This window comes from Schistocerca nitens, chromosome 9 (genome assembly GCF_023898315.1).
Source record: "Schistocerca nitens isolate TAMUIC-IGC-003100 chromosome 9, iqSchNite1.1, whole genome shotgun sequence".
Lineage (NCBI taxonomy): Eukaryota > Metazoa > Arthropoda > Insecta > Orthoptera > Acrididae > Schistocerca > Schistocerca nitens.
In genome coordinates, this window is record NC_064622.1 from 56,866,629 (window position 1) to 56,891,647 (window position 25,019).

General features: G+C 40.7%; 1 protein-coding gene and 1 non-coding gene across 2 annotated transcripts in view; both read left to right on the top strand.

Annotated features, from left to right (window-relative positions):
• The window catches only part of LOC126203136 (alpha-tocopherol transfer protein-like), a 37,126-nt gene extending 19,424 nt beyond the window's left edge, over nt 1-17,702 (top strand). The window contains exons 2-6 of the mRNA XM_049937384.1: nt 4,381-4,537; nt 10,468-10,720; nt 15,912-16,022; nt 16,477-16,585; nt 16,703-17,702. Coding sequence (XP_049793341.1) covers nt 4,381-4,537; nt 10,468-10,720; nt 15,912-16,022; nt 16,477-16,585; nt 16,703-16,854 — 782 coding nt within the window. The 3' untranslated portion in view covers nt 16,855-17,702. The remainder of the gene's footprint in view (nt 1-4,380; nt 4,538-10,467; nt 10,721-15,911; nt 16,023-16,476; nt 16,586-16,702) is intronic.
• Trnat-agu (transfer RNA threonine (anticodon AGU)) lies at nt 7,400-7,474 on the top strand. Its single transcript has one exon. It is a non-coding gene; the product is annotated as a tRNA-Thr (tRNA).
• Nucleotides 17,703-25,019: the final 7,317 nt, after the last annotated feature.

Below are 25,019 nucleotides of genomic sequence, written 5' to 3' on the forward strand. Positions count from 1 at the left end.
TAATCACACAGATCTCCTGTCAAAAGAGTATCCCATTACTTTGTATGGCATTCGTTTCGCCCCTTTTGTCTTCGACTGAACTTATGCGGAAGTGGGTGGCCTACCAGTTGCAGCAAACGAAAAACGCCGTCCGAACAGGTCAGGAAGGCCCACCGGTCCTGACCGGCCGCCGTGTCATCCTACAGGCATCACTGGATATGGATATGGAGGGGCATGTAGTCAACACATCGTTATCCCGGCCGTATGTCAGTTTACGAGACCGGAGTCACTACTTCTCAATCAAGTGGCTCCTCAGTTTGCCTCACAAGGGTTGAGTGCACCCCGCTTGCAAAGAGTAGCTCGGCAGACCAGATGGTCACTCATCCAAGTGCTAGCCCAGCCCGTCAGCGCTCAACTTTGGTGATCTGACGGGAATCGGTGTTACTACTGCGGCAAGGCCGTTGGCAGTTGCAGCAACCAGTCTGTGCAAAACGCAGTGAACACGCACCTGGTGATCCCTGACACGTACGAAGATGGGCCAGAATGTTACCTCGTGTACAAATAGTTAAGCTGGACGTAACGGCACTACATAGCACATATATTATAAATTTTTATGCGAAGTGGTGAGCAAGTGAAGAACACTTCATGCCACAAGTATACCGTTCATAGAGTCGCTACATCTTGCACACACTGTAGAGGATCTTCTAGTGTGTGTGTGTGAGAGAGAGAGAGAGAGAGACAGAGAGAGAGAGAGAGAGAGAGAGAGAGAGAGGCAGAGAGAGAGAGAGAGAGAGAGAGAGAGAGACAGAGAGAGAGGGAGGGAGTAGTATCCAAAATGAATGAAGACTGGCTCGGCCCTGTTCACTTTTTATGTTTATTCGGGTTACCAGTATCAACATATTTTTCATATCCGACATCTAATTACTGCCGCGCGGGATTAGCCGAGTGGTCTATGGCGATGCAGTCATGGACTGTGCGGCTGGTCGCGGTGAAGGTTCGAGTCCTCCCTCGGGCATGGGTGTGTGTGTTTGTCCATTGGATAATTTAGATTAAGTAGTGCGTAAGCGTAGGGACTGATGACCTCAGCAGTTAAGTCCCATAAGTTTTCACACACATTTGAAAATTTTTGAACATCTAATTACTGCCAAATCCAGCTCTTCTACAGGGCGAAGATTCAGGCGTTTTTCATAGTTTTAACTGGTTGTTCACTCTGCCTGAAGAGCTGCCCTTCGCAGTAGTTAATTATTGGATCTGAGGATGACCTGAAACAAAGGCCGAAAGGGGTTGTCAAGATAAACCTAAAAAAGTAACCCGTACGGTGTCTGTCTTCCTTCATTGTACACTCTAAAGAAGAATAACGACACGTAACAAAAGAATTATCGAATATGACGGAAATCGGAAGATGTGATGTACATGAGCAAACAAACAAGAAAAAATTGAATGATTTATTCAAGAGAAACAGCTTCACAAATTGAGAAAGTCAGCAAAGCGTGGGACCACTTCTGTGGCTTATGTAAGCAGTTATTCGCCTTGAGATTGATAGAGTTGATGGATGTTCTCCTAACGGGTATTGTTCCAAATTCGGTCCAACTGGAGCGTTAGATCGTAAAAATTTCGAGCTGGTTGGAGGGCCTGTCCATAATACTCCGAACGTAGTTTGGGAGAGATGTGGCGACCTTGTTGGCCAAGGTACGGTTTGGCAAGCTACAGAAATTCTCGCCGAATGTGTCTTCAAATGTGTGTGAATTGCTAAGGGACCAAACTGCGAGGTAATCGGTCCTTAGACTTACACACTACTTAAACTAAATTATGCTAAGAACAACACACACACCCATGCCCGAGGGAGGATTCGAACCTCCGGCGAGAGGGGCCGCGCAATCCGTGACATGGCGCCTCAAACCGCGCGGCCACTCCGCGCGGCCCGAAAGTGAGCAGGCATTATCTAGCTAAAATATGTTTCGCTGCGCTGTAAGGGTGCCGGTGCCGTGGATGACAACCAAATGGAAATGAAATGAAATGACACTCCACACCATCACCCCTTGTAGTCAGGCCGTATGGTGACAGATGGGATGCACTACTGTCTGGGGCGTCTCTAGACACGTCTTCGCTGGTTATCTGGATCCTTTCGAAGCGGTACTCATCACAGAAGACAATTCTGCTCCATTCGATGAGATTCCAGGCCGAAGACGTGTCTGCAGATGCCTCGGACAGCGGTGGGATACCCACCTGTTGTCCGCCATACGGCCCGATAACAGGGTGTGATGGTCGTAAGTGCCATTTCCTTTCATGTCAGGAACCATTCAGTTGACATCCACGTCACTTTTACAATACAGCGATACGTCGACGATATTCTGCGCCCCGTTTCGTTGCTCTTCGTGGCAAAGCATCCGGGGTTTACAATTTAGCAAGATAATGCCCGCACGCACTCGGCGAGAGTATCTACTGTCTTAGTGCTTGCTGAACCCTACCTTAGTCAGCACGTTCGCCGGATCTCTCCCAAATTGAGGACATTTGAAGCATTCTGGGCAGAACCCTCCAATCTGCTCGGGATTTTGACGATCTAAGGCGTCGGTTGGACAGAATTTGGCATGAGAATATCCAACAACTCTATACAATTCTATCCATTAGTGCAAAGCCGAATAGTTGCATGCATGAGGGCCAGAGGTGGACTAACGCGTTCTTGACTTTCTTAATTTGTGAAGCTCCTTTCTTTCGAGTATCATCCAATTTTTCTGAAATGTCTGTGCATGTACATTATATCTATCGATTTCTATCCTATTCTACATCTACATGGACACTCTGCAAATCACATTTAAGTGCCTGACAGAGGGTTCATCGAACCACCTTCACAATTCTCTATTATTCCAATCTCGTATAGCACGCGGAAAGAATGAACACCTATATCTTTCCGTAAGAGCTCTGATTTCCCTTATTTTATCGTGGTGATCGTTCCTCCCTATGTAGGTCGGTGTCAACAAAATATTTTCGCATTCGGAGGAGAAAGTTGGTGATTGGAATTTCGTGAGAAGATTCCGTCGGAACGAAAAACGCCTTTCTTTTAATGATGTCCAGCCTAAATCCTGTATCATTTCTGTGACACTCTCTCCCATATTTCGCGACAATACAAAACGTGCTGCCTTTCTTTGAACTTTTTCGATGCAGTCCGTCAGTCCTATCTGGTAAGGATCCCACACCGCGCAGTAGTATTCTAAAAGAGGACGGACAAGCGTAGTGTAGACAGTATCCTTAGTAGGTCTGTTATATTTTCTAAGTGTCCTGCCAATAAAATGCAGACTTTGGTTAACCTTCCCCACAACATTTTCTATGTGTTCTTTCCAATTTAAGTTGTTCGTAATTGTAATACCTAGGTATTTAGTTGAATTTACGGCTTTTAGATTAGACTGATTTATCGTGTAGCACTCATGTGGATGACCTCACACTTTTCGTTATTTAAGGTCAACTGCCACTTTTCGCATCATTCAGATATCTGTTCTTGCAGTTTGTTTTGATCTTCTGATGACTTTATTAGTCAATAAACCACAGCGTAATCTCCAAACAACCGAAGACGGCAGCTGAGATAGTCTCCCAAATCGTTTATGTAGATAAGGAACAGCAAAGGGACTATAACACTACCTTTGGGAATGCCTGAAATCACTTCTGTTTTACTCGATGACTTTCCGTCAGTTACTACGAACTGACCTCTGTGACAGGAAATCACAAATCCAGCCACATAACTGAGACGATATTCCATAAGCACGCAATTTCATTACGAGCCGCTTGTGTGGTACCGTGTCAAAAGCCTTCCGGAAATCCAGAAATACGGACTCGACCTGAAATACCTTGTCAACAGCACTCAACACTTCATGTAAATAAAGAGCTAGTTGTGTTTCACAGGAACGATGTTTTGTAAACCCATGTTGACTGTGTGTCAATAGACCGTTTTCTTCGAGGTAATTCATAATGTTCGAACACAATATATGTTCTAAAATCCTGCTGCTTATCGACGTTAAGGATATGGGCCTGTAATGTAGTGGCTTACTCCTACTACCTTTCTTGAATCTTGGTGTGACCTGTGCAATTTTCCAGTCTTTGGGTACGGATCTTTTCGTCGAGCGAACGGTTGTATATGATTGTTAAGTATGGAGCTAATGCATCAGCATACTCCGAAAGGAACCTAATTGGTATACAGTCTGTGAGTTCCTTCGTGGCGCGTCGTTAATTTTTTAAATATTTTTATCTTTATTTATTTTTTATCTTAGAGTGTAGTGAAAGTTCTCTACGGTATCTTCACACGTCATGTCATCGGTTATGAAAGATCCAAAATGTCTAGCGTTTAATGATGTTATCGTACAGTGATTCTCTATGCAATATTTGTATATCTTATTTTTTCTGATCCGGCAGACGAGAAAATAATGCTCTTCCTGCACAGCTGCCATTACAGCCTCGAGAGAACGAAGACCACCATTGACACGTACTTCTCGCTCAAAACAACAGCGCCGGAATTCTTTAGCGAAAGAAATCCTGAGAACGAAGAACTGAGGCGAACTGCCAAGATCATGTAAGTACCGAACACAACATTGAATGCTTTAATTTAGGAAGACTGGATGACTGAGGAAATAATATAATCAAATGATTTAGTTTCCACTAGAAATCATTGAATCTACAGTGAATAATCTGAAAGAATGAATTGATCAGGATCTAGTATTGAAAGTGGATCTTCGTCTTTCGCGGCCAGCGTTATATTTACTTAGCCATCCGAGTTCGCCAAATGATGACACTAAAAATAATGAAACCAGGTTAGAAATACTACCAGCCTGGAGACTTCACTTGGCAAAACTTCGACGATGCGAAGCAAAGTCACGCGGGATTAGTCGAGCGGTCTCAGGCGCTGCAATCATGGACTGTGAGGCTGGTCCCGTCGGAGGTTCGAGTCCTCCCTCGGGCATGGGTGTGTGTGTGTTTGTTCTTAGGATAATTTAGGTTAAGTAGTGTGTAAGCTTAGGGACTGATGGCCTTCGCAGTTAAGTCCCATAAGATTTCACACTCATTTGAACATTTTTTTATTTTTTGAAAGCAAATTTTTCGGTTTTGAATCTCTGCGAAGCATAGAGGATTAATCGTATTAGGACGTTGCAAGTAAGGTACACGTAGATCATCACCTCAGCCGATGTTTAAAAAGTGCTTTCATTTTCATTACCGATCGTTTTCACCAAACATCAAAAGGGTGCTTCTAAGGATCTTCTTATAAATAACTTTTCTGCTGCAAGTCACGTTCTTTTATTTTGTGCAAAATAAAACAAAATTGCGACTGGTAGCAGAAAAGTTATTTGCAAACAAGTCTACAGTATTATGTAAGAGAGACACACTGTAAGATACGATGGGACTTCTAAAAGTAAGTTACACATTATCATGGCAGACCAAGTAACTATTAGTGAATGTTGCACTGCTCTTTAGAGTGACATAGATTCATGACACTATTTTCCGTCATAGTCAAGTCTGTAAAGAACGGTCGACTGGTTCTACCAATCTTTCGATTCCTCGACTCCAGAAATCAGCTCCTTGTTCACGGAGCTATCCGAGAACCAGTGTGTCAACGTCCTCATGGTCGGAAAATCTGCTATTGCCGCAGAATCGGTTCTTCGCCTGCCTGGACATTGTTGTCTGTGGGTGCTGTCGACGACCTTCCTTCACGATGAGCATCGCCCACGGGTGAGCTGCCATGGTCAAATTGTTTGCACCATTTCACTACAGCTAGACCCGAGGCTGCATTTGGTATGTACAGCGACAGTAATTCACGATGAATCTGTGTGTTATTTAAACGTTTTTTTCCACAAGAATCGCATTCTCTGGTGTATTTCAATTCTGGAGTACGTTTCTAGTTTCCTCGCCATTTTTCACCAATACTGTGACGTATTTGTCATCCTTACCACAGCAGAACTACATCTGCAGGGAAACTAGAACATGTACTGTACTGTCTTCTAACAACGCGCCACTTTTGTTGCGCGATGGCCCTTGTGTGGGACTACATCGTAGCTTAAACAGGATAAAAATAAACTGAAGATGGAAATCCATGTCCGAAACCATCATTCACCAAGATAACAGTGTACTGCATTCATAGGAGACAAGGCCTGTCTACATAGCAACTAGCCCCTTCTTCTCCATTGGGATCGTAGCAGTTGGTTCAAAAATGGTTCAAATGGCTCTGAGCACTATGGGACTTAACATCTATGGTCATCAGTCCCCTAGAACTTAGAACTTCTTAAACCTAACTAACCTAAGGACATCACACAACATCCAGTCATCACGAGGCAGAGAAAATCCCTGACCCCTCCGGGAATCGAACCCGGGCGCGAGAAGCGACAACACTACCGCACGACCACGAGCTGCGGACTCGTAGCAGTTGGTCGCGATCAGTGAATAACAAACAACACAGCTAAAAATGTTCCTCCTACTGTCCATCAGCGTACAAAGTCACATTTGCTGCTGAACTGGTGGTCTAGTGGCAGGCGCCAGCACATATAACTTACACGCTCTGTAGCGTCGTTGCATGACGTTCCTATCCTAGATTTGTTCCTCAAGCCACCCTCTACAAACCCTCGAAGTTTATTGCAACATTTCTGGTACACCCTGTATATAATATAAAAGTAATTATGCAACCTGTGGAGGGTTAAGCCTTATTCCATCGATTATGCACCACCTTGTACCTTAAAGTGGTAGAAGATCTTCTAACAAGGAACATGTGACATTTGCGAAGGAACTGAATTTCTTTAATGCCTTAAAAATTTTGCCTAGCTTGAATATGGAAATTTGTGTAACATTTCAATAGCTTCTATTTCAAAATTAACTATCAGCTGGTTTTTGATTGTGCTTTCGCGTAATTTTGTTTCAGTTTTTGACTATGGGGATGGGATAGAGTAATAACATAACAAGAAGACTGTTAAATACAGTATCGGCAAGATTTTCCTGCTGCACGTTTAAATTTCAATAGATTATTTATTCCTGGATCCATTACCATGTTGTACTTTGGAACACTTTAACACATTTATAAAAACCTAATTTTTCTGGAGTAATTTTTGTAATTTCAGGAAAATACTGCAGCATATTAGAAGTGAATGCTGTCAGTCAAAAACAGAATACGAAAATATAAACTTGTATTGCAAACGTGGCTGTGGGTGAAAGTCTTGATTCATAATGGCTGCAGGATCAAAATATGTTGAGACATATCCGAAAGAACAGATAACTCATATACATAGTTAAGGTGAGGGCACCATTTGATCAGTGCAGATGCACACCACACTCAAACGCGAAATGCCGCGAGTAATGAGGGTAATGGGTAAGGGGCACTACATGAATAGTGTATGGATAAGTTGAGAATTGGGTCTGACAGGAGGCGTGCTAGGATAGTCCGTGCAATGACCACTGTGCTCAGATGGGGCAGTGGTCAGCGCGTCTGCCTAGTGAGCAGGAGATCTGGGTTCGAATCCCAGTCTCGCATAAATTTTCAACTTTCCCATCGGTTTAAATCAATGTCCACTAGCAGTAAATGTTATTAATTCCATTATATCTGACAAGTATTCCACGGGACAACCCTCTGCCCTGGTTTTCATTTCATTTTTACTTTCTTGTTTCCACTACATAAATGCTAGCAGAACACCTTCATGAATTAATGCCTCGGCGAGGCCTAATCTGAAGCTGTTACAAGAATTTTATTGTCGCATTGTACTGTAATACATAATGTATGTCATGTCGTATATTCTCGAAAATCTACTGTCTTTCTGTCATATTAAGGGACAATCTTTGTTTAAAACGCAAACATAGTATGATCATATTCAGAAGTGTAATCATTGTAATAGCAACCAGAGAGTCCTACAATGTTCCTACTACAAAAAATAATAACAGGAGATAGTGAAAAGTAGAAGCTAGCGAAGCTGTGGCGTTCGTAGCTTTACCTTTTAATGGAGCACATCAATATGAGCATACGCCATCTCATTAAAAGCATCTGGTCACGAATCAGTGGTCGTTAATATGGGGTGTGTTCACCCTTTGCTCTTATGACGTCTTGATCTGTTCTGGGGATACTTTCCGAAGTCTCTGGATGCTTGTAGAGAAACTGGAGCCCATTCTTCCTCGAGAGCGGAAACCAGAGAATGGCTCTGAGCACTATGGGACTTAACAGCTATGGTCATCAGTCCCCTAGAACTTTGAACTACTTAAACCTAACTAACCTAAGGACATCACACAACACCCAGTCATCACGAGGCAGAGAAAAGCCCTGACCCCGCCGGGAATCGAACCCGGGAACCCAGGCGCGGGAAGCGAGAACGCTACCGCACGCCCACGAGCTGCGGACAAACCAGAGAAGGCGATGATGTTAGGAGTTGGGGTCTGGAGCGAAGTCAGCGTTCTAACTCACCCCAAGGGCAGATCAGTCAGTTTCATAAATGTTACTATCCACAAACGAATTCTCACAGATACAGCTTTGTGAAAGGGTACATTGTCCCCGAACTGTTCCTCTAATGCACGCAGTACACAAAGCTGTGAAAAGTGTCTGTATCTTTCCGCATCAAAAATGGGACTGCAGCATACCGTAACACCACCTCCTCCTGCGTAGCTGTTGGCACTACACATGTTGGCAGGTAATATTCCCAAGGCGTCCACCAAATCCTTCCATCGGACTGCCACAGGGTACAGCGTCATTCATCACCACCAATCACTCGTTTCCAGTCGTTCATTGTCGAGTGGCGTCGCCCTTTACGTCACCTCAAGCGTCGCTTATCATTTATGTGAGCTGGGCTGCTGTTAGCTCTTTGGAACTCACGAGTGGTACCTTCCGTCGATTTTATGTGATTTTTTGTTTTCACAACCGCCTTCCAGAGCGCTCGAAAGTCCCTGTCCGTCATCACATCATCAACAGTGAACTTTGTCAGCTTTAGATGATTTGAAATGTCCATGATGGATTAGGTACTCAGGAGCATCCAAAGACTAGTCCACGTTCAGATCCACTGAGCTCTCTTGACCGATACTTTCCCCTGTTGCTTCTTCTCTGCTGGGAACACAATACTCCCTGCATCCTTTTATACTGGCGCATTCGCCTCTCGTGACATCTAGCGGTCATTTCTGCATTCTGTGTAGGAGTCCGGATATTTTTGATAAGATTGTGCATTGGTATGGTACAATAAAAACTACCGTCTGCCATACACTAGGCAAATTTTCCTGTTCTTAATCACGATCACAACCAGAATGACTAGCTTATTTATACATAAGAAAATTTTAGTTGAGTGTGGAAACAAACATCTGTCATGGCTTAACAGGGTTTGTTTCACAGAATGTAGATGTAGACTTTAATCAGTTAACCATAAAACTGAGGAAATATAACAGAAGTTTGATACTTATAAATGTTTGTTCAATAAACGTTATATTTTTCGCTTTGTACATTCCTAGGCCAAGGCACCATCATACTAAGCTAAAAAAGGCACAAATATCCTGAGCAAAAGGTGCTAAAAGACTCAAATAGTAGTCGTAATTCTGTCAGCAAAGGACCTGGAAGAGCAGCTGAACGGAATGGACAGTGTCTTGAAAGGAGGATATAAGATGAACATCAGCAAAAGCAAAACGAGGATAATGGAATGTAGTCGAATTAAATTGGGTGATGCTACGGGAATTAGATTAGGAAATGAGACACTTAAAGTAGTAAATGAGTTTTGCTATTTGGGAGGCAAAATAACTGATGATGGTCGAAGTAGAGAGGATATAAAATGTAGACTGGCAATGACAAGGAAAGCGTTTCTGAAGAAGAGAAATTTGTTAACATCGAGTATAGATTTAAGTGTCAGTAAGTCGTTTCTGAAAGTATTTGTATGGAGTGTAGCCATGTATGGAAGTGAAACGTGGACGATAAATAGTTTAGACAAGAAGAGAATAGAAGCTTTCGAAATGTGGTGCTACAGAATAATGCTGAAGATTAGATAGGTAGATCACATAACTAATGAGGAGGTATTGAATAGAATTGGGGAGAAGAGAAATTTGTGGCACGACTTGACTAGAAGAAGGGATCGGTTGGTAAGGCATATTCTGAGGCATCAAGGGATAACCAATTTAGTATTGGAGGGCAGCGTGGAGGGTAAAAATCGTAGAGGGAGACCAAGAGATGAATACACTAAAGATATTCAGAAGGATGTAGGTTGCAGTAGGTACTGGGAGATGAAGAAGCTTGCACAGGATAGAGTAGCATGGAGAGCTGCATCAAACCAGTCTCTGGACTGAAGACCACAACAACAACAATTCTGTCACAAGTGATACACTCGTCTGTAAAGCAGTCTTACTAAAATTGGTATAAATAATAGACTGATATAATTAATGCTGTTACCAAAAAAATGTTATTTCTGTATTTTAGTTTTCACTACTCTTTTACAGCGAGTATTGTGCGGCTTGACTTCAACTGGTAGATGTGACGTTTAATTGCGCCATGAAAACAATCTGTCTTTGCAGACAAGTCAGCCCGTTCCCACAGAAGACTCCAGAAGGCTACCGCATAATTTTCGGGCGGCTGCTCAACACAGACCCTAGCCAGTTCGATCTTGCTTCTGCCATCAAGTACCTGTTTATGGTCATCGACGTAGTGCTTAAGGAAGATGGTCTGATCCCTGGGTTTATAATTGTTTACGATATGACGGGAGTCTCCCTCGGTCATCTGACGCGGATCAACATCGCAACAGTCAAGAAGTACTTCATGTATGTTCAGGTAAAATAGTGGTTCAGTCACCATGCTGAAAGTTCTTTAGTAGAGACGTACCAATAACCATCTGCACCTGTATTTTTATGTGTATGCAGTGAGGTCTGTTTGACTTGCATGATTCCATTCTGCGCCGTCGCTTTGAAACGTCCCCTTTGGAAAAGTATAAATGACTGTGCTGGTAAACCTCTTACGTTATTTGATTTTCAAACAGCTGAGCAAAACTGAACGTACTCAGACATTTCTCTCTTTACTTATTCTGATCAACAGTAAACTGACAGACAATATTTTTTTAGCGCACTAACAATAACCTATACCTTTCATGAATCACTTACCTCACAAAAATCTTCGTTACTCGAACTAGTGCAATACAGCGAGCGCCAATACTGCGAGCTAAATAGAAAATTCTAACTACTGAAGGCACTAACTACTGATAGGCACAGTTAGCAAATGAAAGATTTTGATAGAGAACAAACAATGTATTTACCTTAATAGTGTTCAAAAGTCATTATATATATATATATATATATATATATATATATATATATATCCAGTCTTACAAATTTCCTTTTTCTGGCGGACACACGTCCAGATCGTCCGCTCTCAAAATTCTGCCATCTCTCTCCCCACATCCACCACTGCTGGCGGCTCACCTCCAACTGCGCAACGCTATGTGTTCACATCCAACTACCCAACACTACAATAGCAAATATTCCAACAATGCAAACCAGCCACAGTCTGCATACAGCACAGCCAGTGATTTTCATACAGAGCGCTACGTGGCGTTACCAACATAAAAACCTAAACAGCCTACTTACATAGAAAACCTAAACAGCCTACTTACAGCTTTCCTTGATAAAATACAGTAATAGTGTGCAGAGCGTCTCCAGATCTTGATTTTGACATTCTACATGGAAAGTCAAAGATGGAAATATACGAGGGGCGTTCAGTGGGTAATGCAACACTTTTTTCTCCGCCAATATCGGTTGAAAAAATACGAAATTTGATGTGTGACATTGTGGAGTATTCCCGCTTCAGCATCTGTAGTTCCATGAAGTTCCGATAGGTGATGGCGCTATACATAGCCTTCAAAATGGCGTCTGTAACGGAGGTGCGTTCTAAGCAGAGAGCTTTCGTTGGGTTTCTTTTGGCGGAAAACCAGAGCGTCGCAGATATTCATAGGCACCTGCAGAATGTCTACAGAGACCTGGCAGAGAACAAAAGCATGGAAAGTCGTTGGGCGAGGCGTCTGTCGCGCAAACCTGTCCGGTCTCCAGCGTGTCGTCCAGTTGCACATAGCTGTGACTCCTGCAGTGTTGGAACGTACGGACACTCTCAATCGATGTAATAGACGGATCCCCATCAAACACGTCGTTGCTCAAACGGACGTCTCTGTTCACAGTGCTGATACAATCGTCCACAAGTTGGGTTACTCAAAGATGTGTGTGTGCTGGGTTCATCGCTGCCTAACAGAAGACTATAAGGAGCAACGAAGGACAATCTGTGTGGATTTGCTTGCATCTTAGGGGGCGATCGTGACAATTTTTGTCGAACATCGCCACAGGCGATGTAACATGGGTTCCTCTTTTCGAACCGGAAACAAAAGGTCAGTCCATGCAACAGCGCAACACCATCTCTCCTCCAAAGAAAAAGTTCAAACCCGCACCCTCGGATGGTAAAATCGTGGCGACGCTCTTCTAGGAGTCTGAATGTGTTATTTCGTTTGACGTCTTCTTTCATGGTGCAACTATCAACTCTGATGTGTATTGTAGTACCATCAGGAAGTTGAAGAAACGACTGCAGCGTGTTCGTCGCCACAAAAATTAAACGAATTTCTCCTCCTTCACAACAAAAGGCCACATAAAAGTCTGTGCAGCTGAGAGGAGCTCACAAAACTTCTTTGGACTGTTCTTCCTCATACACCCTACAGCCCGGATCTCGTGCCTTCCGACTTCATCTGTTGGACCCAAAAAAGGGTGCACTCCGTGTGAAGCTGTACGTGCATGATGGGGAGGTTACTGAAGGAACAAGATGTTGGTTTAGAGGTGGACCTGTAGAGGGGTAACATGCGGAGATACAGGCCTTTCCAGTAACGTGGCGTAAGGCCGTCGCATTGAACGGTGATTATGTTGAAAAATAGGATTTTGTAGCCAGAAGACTGGGGAATAATATGGTGTATAGGAATCCTGTATAAAACCAACTTGCTTTCGGAAAAAATCGTTGCGTTACTTACTGAACGCCCTTTGTATATTGGTCTTCTCTAATTGAGCAAAGCAGGGAATCCTATTCTCCCAAATAGGATTCCACTTAACCACTTATCTCGATTCTGGAGAAATACAAAAGTGAAATAAAGATCAATGAAATCCTTAATGAGTAAGACGACCTTATCAAAACATTTAGTATTTTGACAACTTCTTGACAGTGTATGTATTCATATAATTCTTTCACATAATCAATATTTCTGTCTTCTCACAAATAGAGGAAACAGAATAAAACACGAGGACCTAAGACAACATTGACAAAGACTTCAAGGGACATCACTGCAGAAAGGAATCGATACATGGGCAAACATGTGTTTAACAGAATGAGATTTTCACTCTGCAGCGGAGTGTGCGCTGGTATGAAACTTCCTAGCAGATTAAAACTGTGTACCGGACCGAGACTAGAACTCGGGACCTCTGCCTTTCGCGAGCAAGTGCTCTACCAACTGAGCTACCCAAGCACGACTCACTCCCCCTCCTCGCAGCTTTAGTTCTGCCAGTACCTCGTCTCCTACCTTCCAAACTTCACAGAAGCTCTCCTGCGAAACCTTACAGAACTAGCACACTTCGCAGGAGAGGTTCTGTGAAGTTTGGAAGGTAGGAGACGAGGTACTGGCAGAACTAAAGCTGTGAGGAGGGGGCGTGAGTCGTGCTTGGGTAGCTCAGTTGGTAGAGCACTTGCTCGCTAAAGGCAAAGGTCCCGAGTTCGAGTCTCGGTCCGGCACAAAGTTTTAATATGCGAGGAAGTTTCATGTGTTTAACAACCTGCCAGAGCCTACCCTGTCAATCCCATAAAGGTATCGACACTGAGTAATACAATATTTAGAAACCCTAATATGGTGTTTTTAATGCTTCGGGTGCTCTATTCAGTCTCCTCGCTCTTGAACACAACGCACAGAACTTTCGTAAAACCATGTTGTTTTGTTTGAACAAACAACTGTAAACAATAGATGTGTATTTGACCCAACGGTTGTGAGCAGGCAGTGTTAAGTAGTGGATCTACGAACGTAGTTTGTCGACCTTGTATAAAAGTGGCAGTGGAGTCACAGTTCTAAATTAAGTGTTCAAGACATTCACCAAAATGTTTTAAAGAAGACAAAAGTGTTTGAGAAACCTGTTCTGCACACCTTGACTCTTTCTTTGGGATGTTGTTCAACTTGAGCGTCTCATCGGCTTCAGTGTCGGTTATGTCGCCGAAGCGTTCACCTTTCTTGTCAGTTTCTGTGCTTTGTCGTTCTGTGGTAGGTTCATACTGATAACACGAAGCCTCGTCAGTTGTGACGATTTTCTTTTCAGACAAGAACAGTCCGCATTTTGCATTTCAGTTAATTCGTGGCAGGCGCCAACGCGTCCTTTTGTTCGGAGTCAAGGTGTGCAGAACAGGTTCCTCAAACACTTTTGTCTTCTTTAAAACATTTTGGTGAATGTCTTGAACACTTGATTGAGAGAAGTGACTCCTTTGTCACTTTTATACAAGGTCGACAAACTACGTTCGTAGATCCACTGCTTAACACTGCTTGCTCACAACCGACGGGTCAAATGCGCATCTATTGTTTACAATTGTTTGTTCAAGCTGCCACGGTAATTACTGCGCTGACATCCCCTACAGGCCAGAAACAAAAGCAGTTTCGGAACTTTTTGGACGGACATAGTATTAACACTCCTCTGCTACGGTGGTTTCAAATTACACATAGACTACTGTTGGTTCGGATCCGACCATAGGGGGGATAAGTGAATATGAGCACGTACCTTATCGACTGACGAGGACGTGCCCTTGGACGACAGCATGGAGCGCCCTCTACGTTAGCCGTGGCACGAAATGTAACTTTGAACTGGGTCGCATACGACCCGCCTTAGTAGAGAGGGGTTAAATGTCACGTAGGTCATGTGGCGGAGAACTTGCTCTTAGGCAACTCCTTCTACCCCATGGAAGATCATAATCTTTACAAAACTTCGAAACTTTTATTTTTTAGATTATTTTGGATTGTAATTAGAATTAGCACTGTAATACCATAATCTTTCGTAATTTTAAGTCGTATAATCGTATTGCACTTAAGTTAAATGAAATGGACACCTTTAACTTCTCTGCACATCTCAGAGACCACTCCCCCTGGGACCTATAGAATGCGAGTAACATAATGTAAAATGCAATGTAAAAATAAGCCCTAAACAGGTCTTCAATGTGTGGATCGGTGGCTAATTGGCAAGTGCTGAACTACAAATCCAAAGGTTCATGGTTCACTTCTCAGCTGGTCCTATGATTTTTTTCTGTCACTAAACGCTTTTATCACTTCTGGCTACGATTGGGTAATATAAAAATTGCTAAGTTCTGTCGTCATTCACGTTAATATGCGGATCCCACTAGCTGGGTTAACTCAGTTTGAAGGTCAGAGGAAGACGAGTGACATTCCTCCTCCAATACGATGATAACGGCAAACTGTCTTATCGTTTGAGGATGGCTTTGCCTTTGTAAATGTCCTCTGAAACTCTGTATTCAACTTACTTTCGGATCCGAAACGCAAGGTTAAATTAACACGTTACAGCATGCATATCCGTGAACAGCGTGAAGTGAAAATTTCTGTTGGCAGCCTTGTGGAAGCTGTTCTCCGCGAGTTTCGCAGCACAGATATAGGGCCATACGAAAGTATCATATGAAATGAAATGTACGTTGTTTACTTCTTTTCCCGCTGTGGTCTGCAAGAACCATGGATTGTGTTTCATGTAATATAATACTAAAGTACATCGAAACAATAAATCTTGCAAATGTTAGCACTATTTCCACATATTACAATAAAATATCACTGCCAGGTCATTCTAAAATGTCTTATAGGAGACCTGTGTCGTTATTCTCGTCCAAGAACGCGTTAAGAAAATTTAAAATTTAATTTAGTGTGGTTGCTGAGTATGCCTTCTAATACTGTCGTTTGTGTTTATTGCAGGAAGCAATTCCACTACGTAGGAAAGGAATCCACGTAATAAATGTGAATTCTGTCATCACCAGTATTATGAGTATAATTAAGCCGTTTATGAGTCAGGAGCATATGCAAGCGGTAAGGTTTTAGTTTACACAATAATTCTGTGCCACAGATGTTCGGATATTAAAAGAAATATTGATAATGCAAGATTGTTAATTAGCCTACTCACTGAGAAATATAACTGTAATCAGTATAACTATGCAGTTTTAGATGAACAGCCAATGGATAAAGTGGTGGATTTTCTGAAAATTGTGTCAGACGACAATCTAAAATCTTTCTAATTGTCACACGTTCTTTACAAATAAAAGAATTTATCTTTCACTGAAGATAGACAGCCATAAATGTAGTTTACATGTACAGTTTATCAGAGTCTGCAATAATCCACATTTTGACACCTTCCACCGACCCAAGACGATGTGATACTAAATGAACTAATATGAAAATGATGTTATCATAGGAAATCATTTATCTGAATAACAAAGGAAAATAGCAAGGAAAAGAAAATTTAATGTTTTACTTTTCTTTTCAGCTACATTTTCACACATCGAACAACTTCGAAGAATTTTACAAGCATGTACCACAAAGATTATTGCCAAAGGACTTTAATGGAGAAATGACCTCCTGTGATTCCCTTCACAGTAAGTGCAGAAACCTTCCAGTGGATAATTTTTCAAATTCCCTTCCTTGTCAGTGATGTTCCATGGCAGTAGTGCTTTGTTGAATATTAACTCATATCGTTATGTTTATTTTTATAGGTGAAACAATAAAAAAACTAGAAAGCTACAAGGATTGGTTCCACGAGGAAGAGTTCCTAAAGTCAGATGAAAGTAAACGTGACATCAGAAGTGTGAATTTGAATAACGGCTACAGTACAGTTGGGTCATTCAAAAAATTAAATATAGACTGAAATATACAGCTTACATGAATTATGCGCAGCTTCTGACTGCACTCTGCTATATTGTGTACTTTTGAAACAAAAGCTTCTTTGTATCCAGAATGAAACTTCTTTGTACATTAGAACATGACTTAATGGAATTTATTGGCAGAAAAACTGCAATCATTCATCATTGTTTCTCATCACTTGTGTAAATATTATTTTAAATAAGGTGTCTTGAAGTAAGATAAATTCTGCAAATTCTCTGGCTCCTATCCAACATAGGATTAAGATTATAAATTCTAACTGTTAGATAGAGAAGAACACTATAACATCTGCTGTAGTTAATCAGGCAGTACAGTTTCAGAGATGTGCTTTCTGTAGACAGAAATTATTATGTGCATACTGATATCAGTAATTTATCTTTGTAAGAAGCAGGGGTTTTACAACAAACATACACATTGTTATCCTTCCTTTCTGCAATGAAAACGTTCCCTGCATTTGAAAACTACAGACAGTGGAACAATATTATGGCTATACTTTTGACAGTTACAGAAATACTATATAGAATATCAGCAACAAATCTGGTAAATATCTTAGTTTTTACGTGTTAATCTACGTTTTATTTGTGGGATCTCATTGTGCATTGACTGAATTAATAAGTCATAAGCGAGAGATTTATTGTTAAAGTCAAAGAAATTTACTGTCACAAAAATTAAATCTACTCTCAAGACGAAAGATAGAGACTAAAGAGGAAATATGATCACTCGCCTTTTTGTGCCTGCTAATTTCAATAGAAGATACACTGTGATTTTTATTGTTTCCTTGTGTCATTTGTCAAATGCTCCCGCAAGAGAAAAATAAAGTAGACAGTAAAAGACCACAGTGTGCAGATGATTTGAAAGGTACATTTGTATGTGCTTTTTGTGTGTTCCTGCAGTTCTATTCCCTTGTTAGGCCAATACAATTACCTCCAAAATGGGGATTGCCTACCAAAAATTAGTGGAATTCAGGAAACTGTTTTAATCATAAAAGTAGGGCTCTGATATCAAAAATCTGATTGCCCTAATTTCTGAATGGAGCATCAGCCTTAATGAAAAGAAACGATACACGTTTCGATCTTTTTCTGTATTTTTTTCAAATTTCTCTGAAAGTAAGTGTTTAATCGAAAAAGCCAAGATTTCCAGAAATATAGAACGCTAGATTCTGCTATAGAAAAGCTACGTCAGAATGTGGTAATGTTCATTCGTTTTTAAAACACTCGTTTCGACGCTGTAAAACAGCATCTGAGAACTGGTCAATTTGACGCAAAAATTTTACAAGAGAAAAGTTGTAAAGGATCAAATTCTGTTTTCAGAAAGACGAAAAAAGTGACCAAAGAACCTGGCATGTAAGTACATTCGTCATTTTTCAGTCGTATGTAAAACACAACGTCAGCGAGCAATATAACTTTCTAATTTTCACTAAATCAGTTTTTCCTACATTCACATTTTAATTTTTGTTACTATTACATGATCCATAAGCTACACATTATAAAGATAATTCTTTTAAAAACAATGAAATTAGCAGAATAATATGATATAGCGGACAAAAGATTTGTTTACAAGAGTGTTAGTGAAAAGAAATACGTTAGGCTTGTAGATGCTTTATTAGGATTGAAATTTAATTCAGTTAAAAATAAACTGATTTACATGTGATTGTGTAAAATTGTGTTTCAGTAATACAATAAAACAAAGTATCTTCACTTAGAATAAAGATTACTGTTTAGCTCTTCCTCATTTCAGAGCAGTACTTCCCTACACGCTTGGAGGATGAGGGTCTAATTAACATCAACTCTATCAGAATGAATTTTCACTCTACAGCAGTGTGTGTGCTGCTGTGAAACATCCCAGCAGATTAACTCAGCCGGCCGAAGTGGCCGCGCGGTTCTGGCGCTGCAGTCTGGAACCGCGAGAACGCTACGGTCGCAGGTTCGAATCCTGCCTCGGGCATGGATGTGTGTGATGTCCTTAGGTTAGTTAGGTTTAACTAGTTCTAAGTTCTAGGGGACTAATGACCTCAGCAGTTGAGTCCCATAGGGCTCAGAGCCATTTGAACCATTTTTTTGATTAACTCTAATTCCTCCATTTCTTCTATATACATATCCTCCGTGGGATTTCTTCTTCTTTCTTCCAAATCTAACAGTGTCACAGTCATCAATACCAATAATAGGTATGTCAGTTGGAACAAAGGTGCAAGATTGGGCTCCAGTGAATTAGAGATCAGTTTCGAGAAATATCATTGTTTCAGAGTTCTGGATAGATATGCTGTAATTCTAATGGTTTTCTGTACAAAGGTGAATTGTTCCGCAGAATTTTGGGAAAAAAATAATAGCAATCGGAAAAATTTTATCTTGTAAAAAAATGATTTGCCATTTGTGAAAAAGAAGTATGATCACAATTCTGAATGTATTCCAACAGTTTTGCAGAAAACCCTAACGACTTTTTCAGATAACAGTTTATGATATACTTTCAATAATGAGGGGCATTTTCACTTCAAAAAGTGTACAAAATCGCACTAGAGTTCTAATGACAGTTATGGCTAGCACCCCAAGAGCTCTATCGAAAACTCTGATGACATTTTCTTGTGCAGATAACAGTGTATGAGGTAATTGCAATTGTGAGGGACTTGCTTTCACGACATAAAAAAAACAAATTCGTACTACAGCTTTGATTACCGTTCTGAACAGTACCCCAAGAGACCCCGAGAGTTCTACCGAAAATGGTCAGTTAAAAACATACTCCAACTGAAAGGTGGCTACACTGAGCCACAGCGCCAGAGATCGCGCTAGAGAGTATTGTTCCTCCGCCTCCACTGGCAGTGATTATTGAGAACTCGTAGTGGGCAGTGCTTGGGGAGAGCTCGTGGTAGTCAGTGCTTGTTAAGAACTCGTAGCAGAGAGTGTTTGTTGAGATGTGCTAGTAGAGAGTGCTTGCTGAGATGTGATACTGAAAAGTTCTTGTTGAGATGTGCTAGTAGCGAGTCGGTGTGGAGAGATTGTAATGTCTAGAGTGCTTTTCATCAATATAAATTAAGGTAACAAACTACTTTTCTTTTCTTTCTCATTATTTCAATGTCCTGAATAATGCGTCATTACAGGTTCAGTCAACAAAGCATCTGGCTTGTGTTCTTGTATTAGAGTGTAATTCTGGTTTTCTTGAGTAATTATGGTATTTCTATTTTTTTAATTAATTCAGTATAAATGATATTTAAAATTTCTTGTGTTGTTGAAGAAGAACCGTGCCAGATGCGTACGTTGAGTCATACTTCCACACACAGAACAGTTACACTTGTGCTTTGGTTTCGTAGGTTTTATAGTTGCTGGGGACTTAATTAATTAATTGTGTTAATGAAAATTTCCATTTCATTCTTGGTTGTTGTTCTATGCAGTCAGATTGCGTAATAATACTAGTCAGGGCCAACCGTTTACGAGACTTCGTAATCGGACAAACAGCTACTAAAACAAAAAATTAAAATTATTTGCATTTCATATATATATTAATTAAGCCCCCATGCACGTGGCTACCGCTGCTTCGGATCGTCCCTTGGAATTCTTCTGATTGTAAAAATAGTAGACAGTAGTATTGTTGTAGTAATTTGTAGTTTAGTAATTGTAGTCTATTTTGCATGTGTAGATTTGGTAATTGTCATTCTTCTAATGGTATTTTTTTTCTCTGAATTTGATTTGTTGTCTTGTATACACGTTTGACGATTTAGTGCAATTATTTCAATTGTTCGTTAATCGTGTTTGAGGGAAACATTTCGAGTGAATGGTATTGTTGGAGATAAAGAGTCATTGTGTATAATTTCCGTACAGTGACGAGTTTTGTATGTTTTGTAAATGATTACGCGATCGATGAAAAAGGCGAAAATGATGGATAGTGAGAATGACGAAATTGTTAACATGGCGAACTCGCCAACAGAGGAAAACAGTATGATGGATAATGAAGTGGAAAACAATGTAATAAGTCGGGAAAATAGTCCGGAACCATTTCAAAATTTTTCTCAATCAGAAAATTCACAGAATCCGAGATTAACGACAGAAGATTCTGAAATAGTATCGAACACAGATAGCTTTACAGCCATGACGAAAGAAGTTGGTTTCGCGGGAAATGTTGGGGGCGAAAAGAATTTCGAACCGGCTATTACGGAGCAGTTGATGAGTGCTATATTAAATTTGGGAGCACGAATGGAAACAATTAAAACAGAGATAGGAACTTTAGCAACACGGTTAGACTCACTGGGATCACAAATAGGAATAATTACAACTGGTATGGGAACAATGGAGCAGTTTCGATCTGAATTTAAAACAGAAATAGGAACAATTAAAACTGAGATGGGAACAATGGAAACACGGTTAGATTCACGAATAGGGACATGTTTCAAAAATATGAAAGATGAATTAAAGAAAGAAATCAGAGAAGAAGTACAACCGATTTTGAATGCTCACAATAATAGATTAATTGCAGTAGAGATTAGACAAAGGGAACAGGATAGAGAACAGGAGGAAAGAGATCGCGTGATAGGACAAAAATTTTCAGAGTTAAATTTACAACGTGCACACGATAAGGAAGAAATATTTGAGAGAATCGAGGAATCCGTACCAAATGACAGATTAAATAACCTAACACAACAATATGGACAGTTAACTACCAAATGTGTCAATACTGAAACCCGAGTCGCGACACTTACGGAAGACGTAAGTAAACCGAAAGAAAAAATAGGTGACTTATCGGAAAGAGTTGAGGAGATTTCAGATAAATTGACAAATCTAAGTTTACATGGGGACAGAGATTCGGATGATATAGCTCCATTACCATTTGCAGAAACCGAAGAGTACCAGAACATAAATAAACATGTTGACAATCAGGGAAAATTTAATGAACGCGTTAAAAGGGAAGTTGAGGCATTACGAAAGCAAGTCAAACAAATTGAAGGTGAAATCGTAGGAAAGGACAGCAAAAGAAATTTGGAATCACAGATAGCAGAGGGGTTTGAAGAAAATAATTTGTTTCATTTACGGGATGCAACAAGAGAGCGCCAGGCGCGCGAACTTGACAATAATCGACATTCGAACTGGGACAGACGCGGTAGGTCTTTGTCGCCACGAGGCGAAAACTTTGTCTATAAACACTTTTTGACTGTTCGGAAATTTAAGATCTTTCGTAATTCTAAGAATGGCATACATCCATGTTCATGGCTAGATCAGTTTACGTACGCACTTCCACCGAATTGGCCACTAAGTCACAAACTCAAATTTATGTGCAGCTATTAATGTCCTCAGGGGATTCACTACACTAAGTGAATATGTGCCGTAGCGTTCACAGGGCCCCGAGCTGTAGTGGTGCTATTTCCCTTTTAGTTTTCTGCACCGCTGCCTACTCTTATACTATTCTTTGCATCTATAAAAAACAATTCTTTTACTATCCATCTATCTAGACAGTAGGTAAAGATTAACCGGATTTGACTGTTTTACCCAAAAGTGACTTTAGAAATTACCGTTTGGACTTACTATATTTTCTGCAGCATTCATTCGTAGTTTAAATGAAATTTTACCTGTTTATCTTCGTGACAATATTACTTCATATGTTGACGATATTCTTATTGCTAAACATTCTTGGAGTGAGCACAACAAAATTTTGGATTCATTATTACGTATTTTTGCAAGAGTTGGCATTACAGTGAACTTGGAAAAATCTGAATTTGGTCGTTCTCAGGTGAAATTTCTCGGTCACATTATTTCTACAGAAGGTATTCTTCCTGATCCAGAAAAATTAGACGCTATTCGTAATTATGCTGTTCCTACCACAAAACGTGATGTTCGTAGTTTCCTTGGTGTCTGTAATTTTCTTCGACGCTTTGGACGATTTGGCCACACCTCGTTTATGTGAACTATCTGGAAAGAAATCTAATTGGTGTTGGGATGAGGAAGCTCAGTCAGAATTTGAACAACTTCGTGATGCTTTAGTTGCTGCTCCACTTCTTTCACACCCGGATTTATCTAAAGATTTTTGTTTGGCGACGGACTCATCATACAAAGGCCTAGGTGCACACTTATTTCAAGAGATAGAAGAAGGCGGCGTTGTAGTACAGAAAACTATTGCCTTTGGAAGTCGTGTTCTCTCTAAATCAGAAAAGAATTATTCGATTACGGAACTTGAAGCATTGGCTGTTGTTTGGGCTTTCACAAAATTTCGCACATTTTTGTATGGCAGACATACTAAGGTTTACACCGACCATCGAGCTTTGGAATTTCTTATGTCGACAAAATTAACTCATGGCAGATTGTCACGATGGGCGTTGTACCTACAGGAATTTGATTTTAGTATTGTTTACATACAGGGATCTTCAAATATTGTTGCTGATGCTTTATCACGTGCACCTATGGGTTTGAAACAAAGTGCTGAAGAGGACTGCAAAGAAAACCATTATTGTTTGATGTACATTCAAGGTGTCGCGTTTGAGAACTTTATTTCGTCTTCGCTCCAGAACATCGCTAAGGAGCAAAATAAGGATCCAATCTGGAAGGACATTAAGGAGAAGTGGAGGAGAAAGGAAAGCGTAGCGATTAGACAGCATTATTTAGTTCGCAATGACATTCTTTTCAAACGAAAATCGGTCGACAACTCTGTTTGGTTAGTCTGTATTCCTGATGAGTGGGTCAATAAATTGATTTGGTACACACATTTCAGTTATGCGCACTTTGGTGCCAGAAAATGCTTTCATAAATTACGAGAAAATTGCTACTTCAGTAATATGGAAAAACGTATTCGTTCTGTTCTTGCCAAATGCAAATTATGTTAAAAGGCTAAGCCGCCAATTATTTCTCACAGATCACCGTTGTTTACTATCATTCCAGCGAAATTAAAGGACATGGCTGCAGTCGATTTGTTCGGTCCAGTGGTTCGTTCTACTAATGGTTTTGCGTATATTTTCGTAGCAGTGGAATTAACATCAAAATATGTGTGTTTTACACCTTTACGCAAAGCAACAGCTCGTTCAGTATCTAATGCTTTCATCAAACATTTTCTTAAAGAAGTGGGTCATGTTGATAAGGTCATATCAGATAATGGATCACAGTTTCGCTCTAAAATTTGGCTTCGTACTCTACGGCGTCGTAAGATTAAACCAATTTTTATTTCACTTTTTCACCCTCAATCTAATGCTTCAGAGAGATGGGTGAAGGAAATCAATAAATTGTGCCGTCTTTATTGTCATCAGAATCACAGAACTTGGGATCAGTATCTTCATATTTTTCAAAACATTCTGAATGAACTTCCTAATGACTCAACTTCTTTACCGCCTCTATTGATATTAAAAAATAAAGTACCAACAAATCGCATTTCTGAAATCGTTCCTTTTCCGCCTTCACGGAAACTGCGGCATTCTGAAGTTGTCAACCTGGCTCTACGAAATATTGCATCTGCGGCTGCTAGAAGAGAGAAATCAGCTAAACGTCCTGGTCGTTTAAAAATTTTGTCAGTTGGTCAAAAGGTGTTAATTAAGTCTCATCGTTTGTCTCATAAAGGAAAAGGCTTGTGTCGCAAATTTTTTCTGCTTTATAACGGTCCATATAGGATTCGCAAAATTATACATGATAATACTGTGGAAGTAGAAACTCTTAAATCTCGGCGCTCTAAGGGAATACATCATATATCGAACGTAAAAATTTTTGTGGAATGACATTCTTTTGAGACATCAACACTTATACGTTAACATGCGGAGAGTACAAGGATACCGCGCCGTGTTCTGGCGGCGGCGCGTACTCAAAGCAACAGTGAAGTCTGCGCGCCGCACAAGGCAGTCGTTGACCGCAAACAATCACTTCCTACGTCACGCGCCTACAGCTGATCGAGCGCTCAGTGCGAATGCACTGACAGCCGTAAACAAATACACAGTCTAAATTCTCCGAATAAATTCTGTATAAATCTATGGTGACTTTATAAATTATGTTATTAACGTTCAGTATTTTTCAGGATACGGTTGTGTAAAATACACTCCTGGAAATGGAAAAAAGAACACATTGACACCGGTGTGTCAGACCCACCATACTTGCTCCGGACACTGCGAGAGAGCTGTACAAGCAATGATCACACGCACGGCACAGCGGACACACCAGGAACCGCGGTGTTGGCCGTCGAATGGCGCTAGCTGCGCAG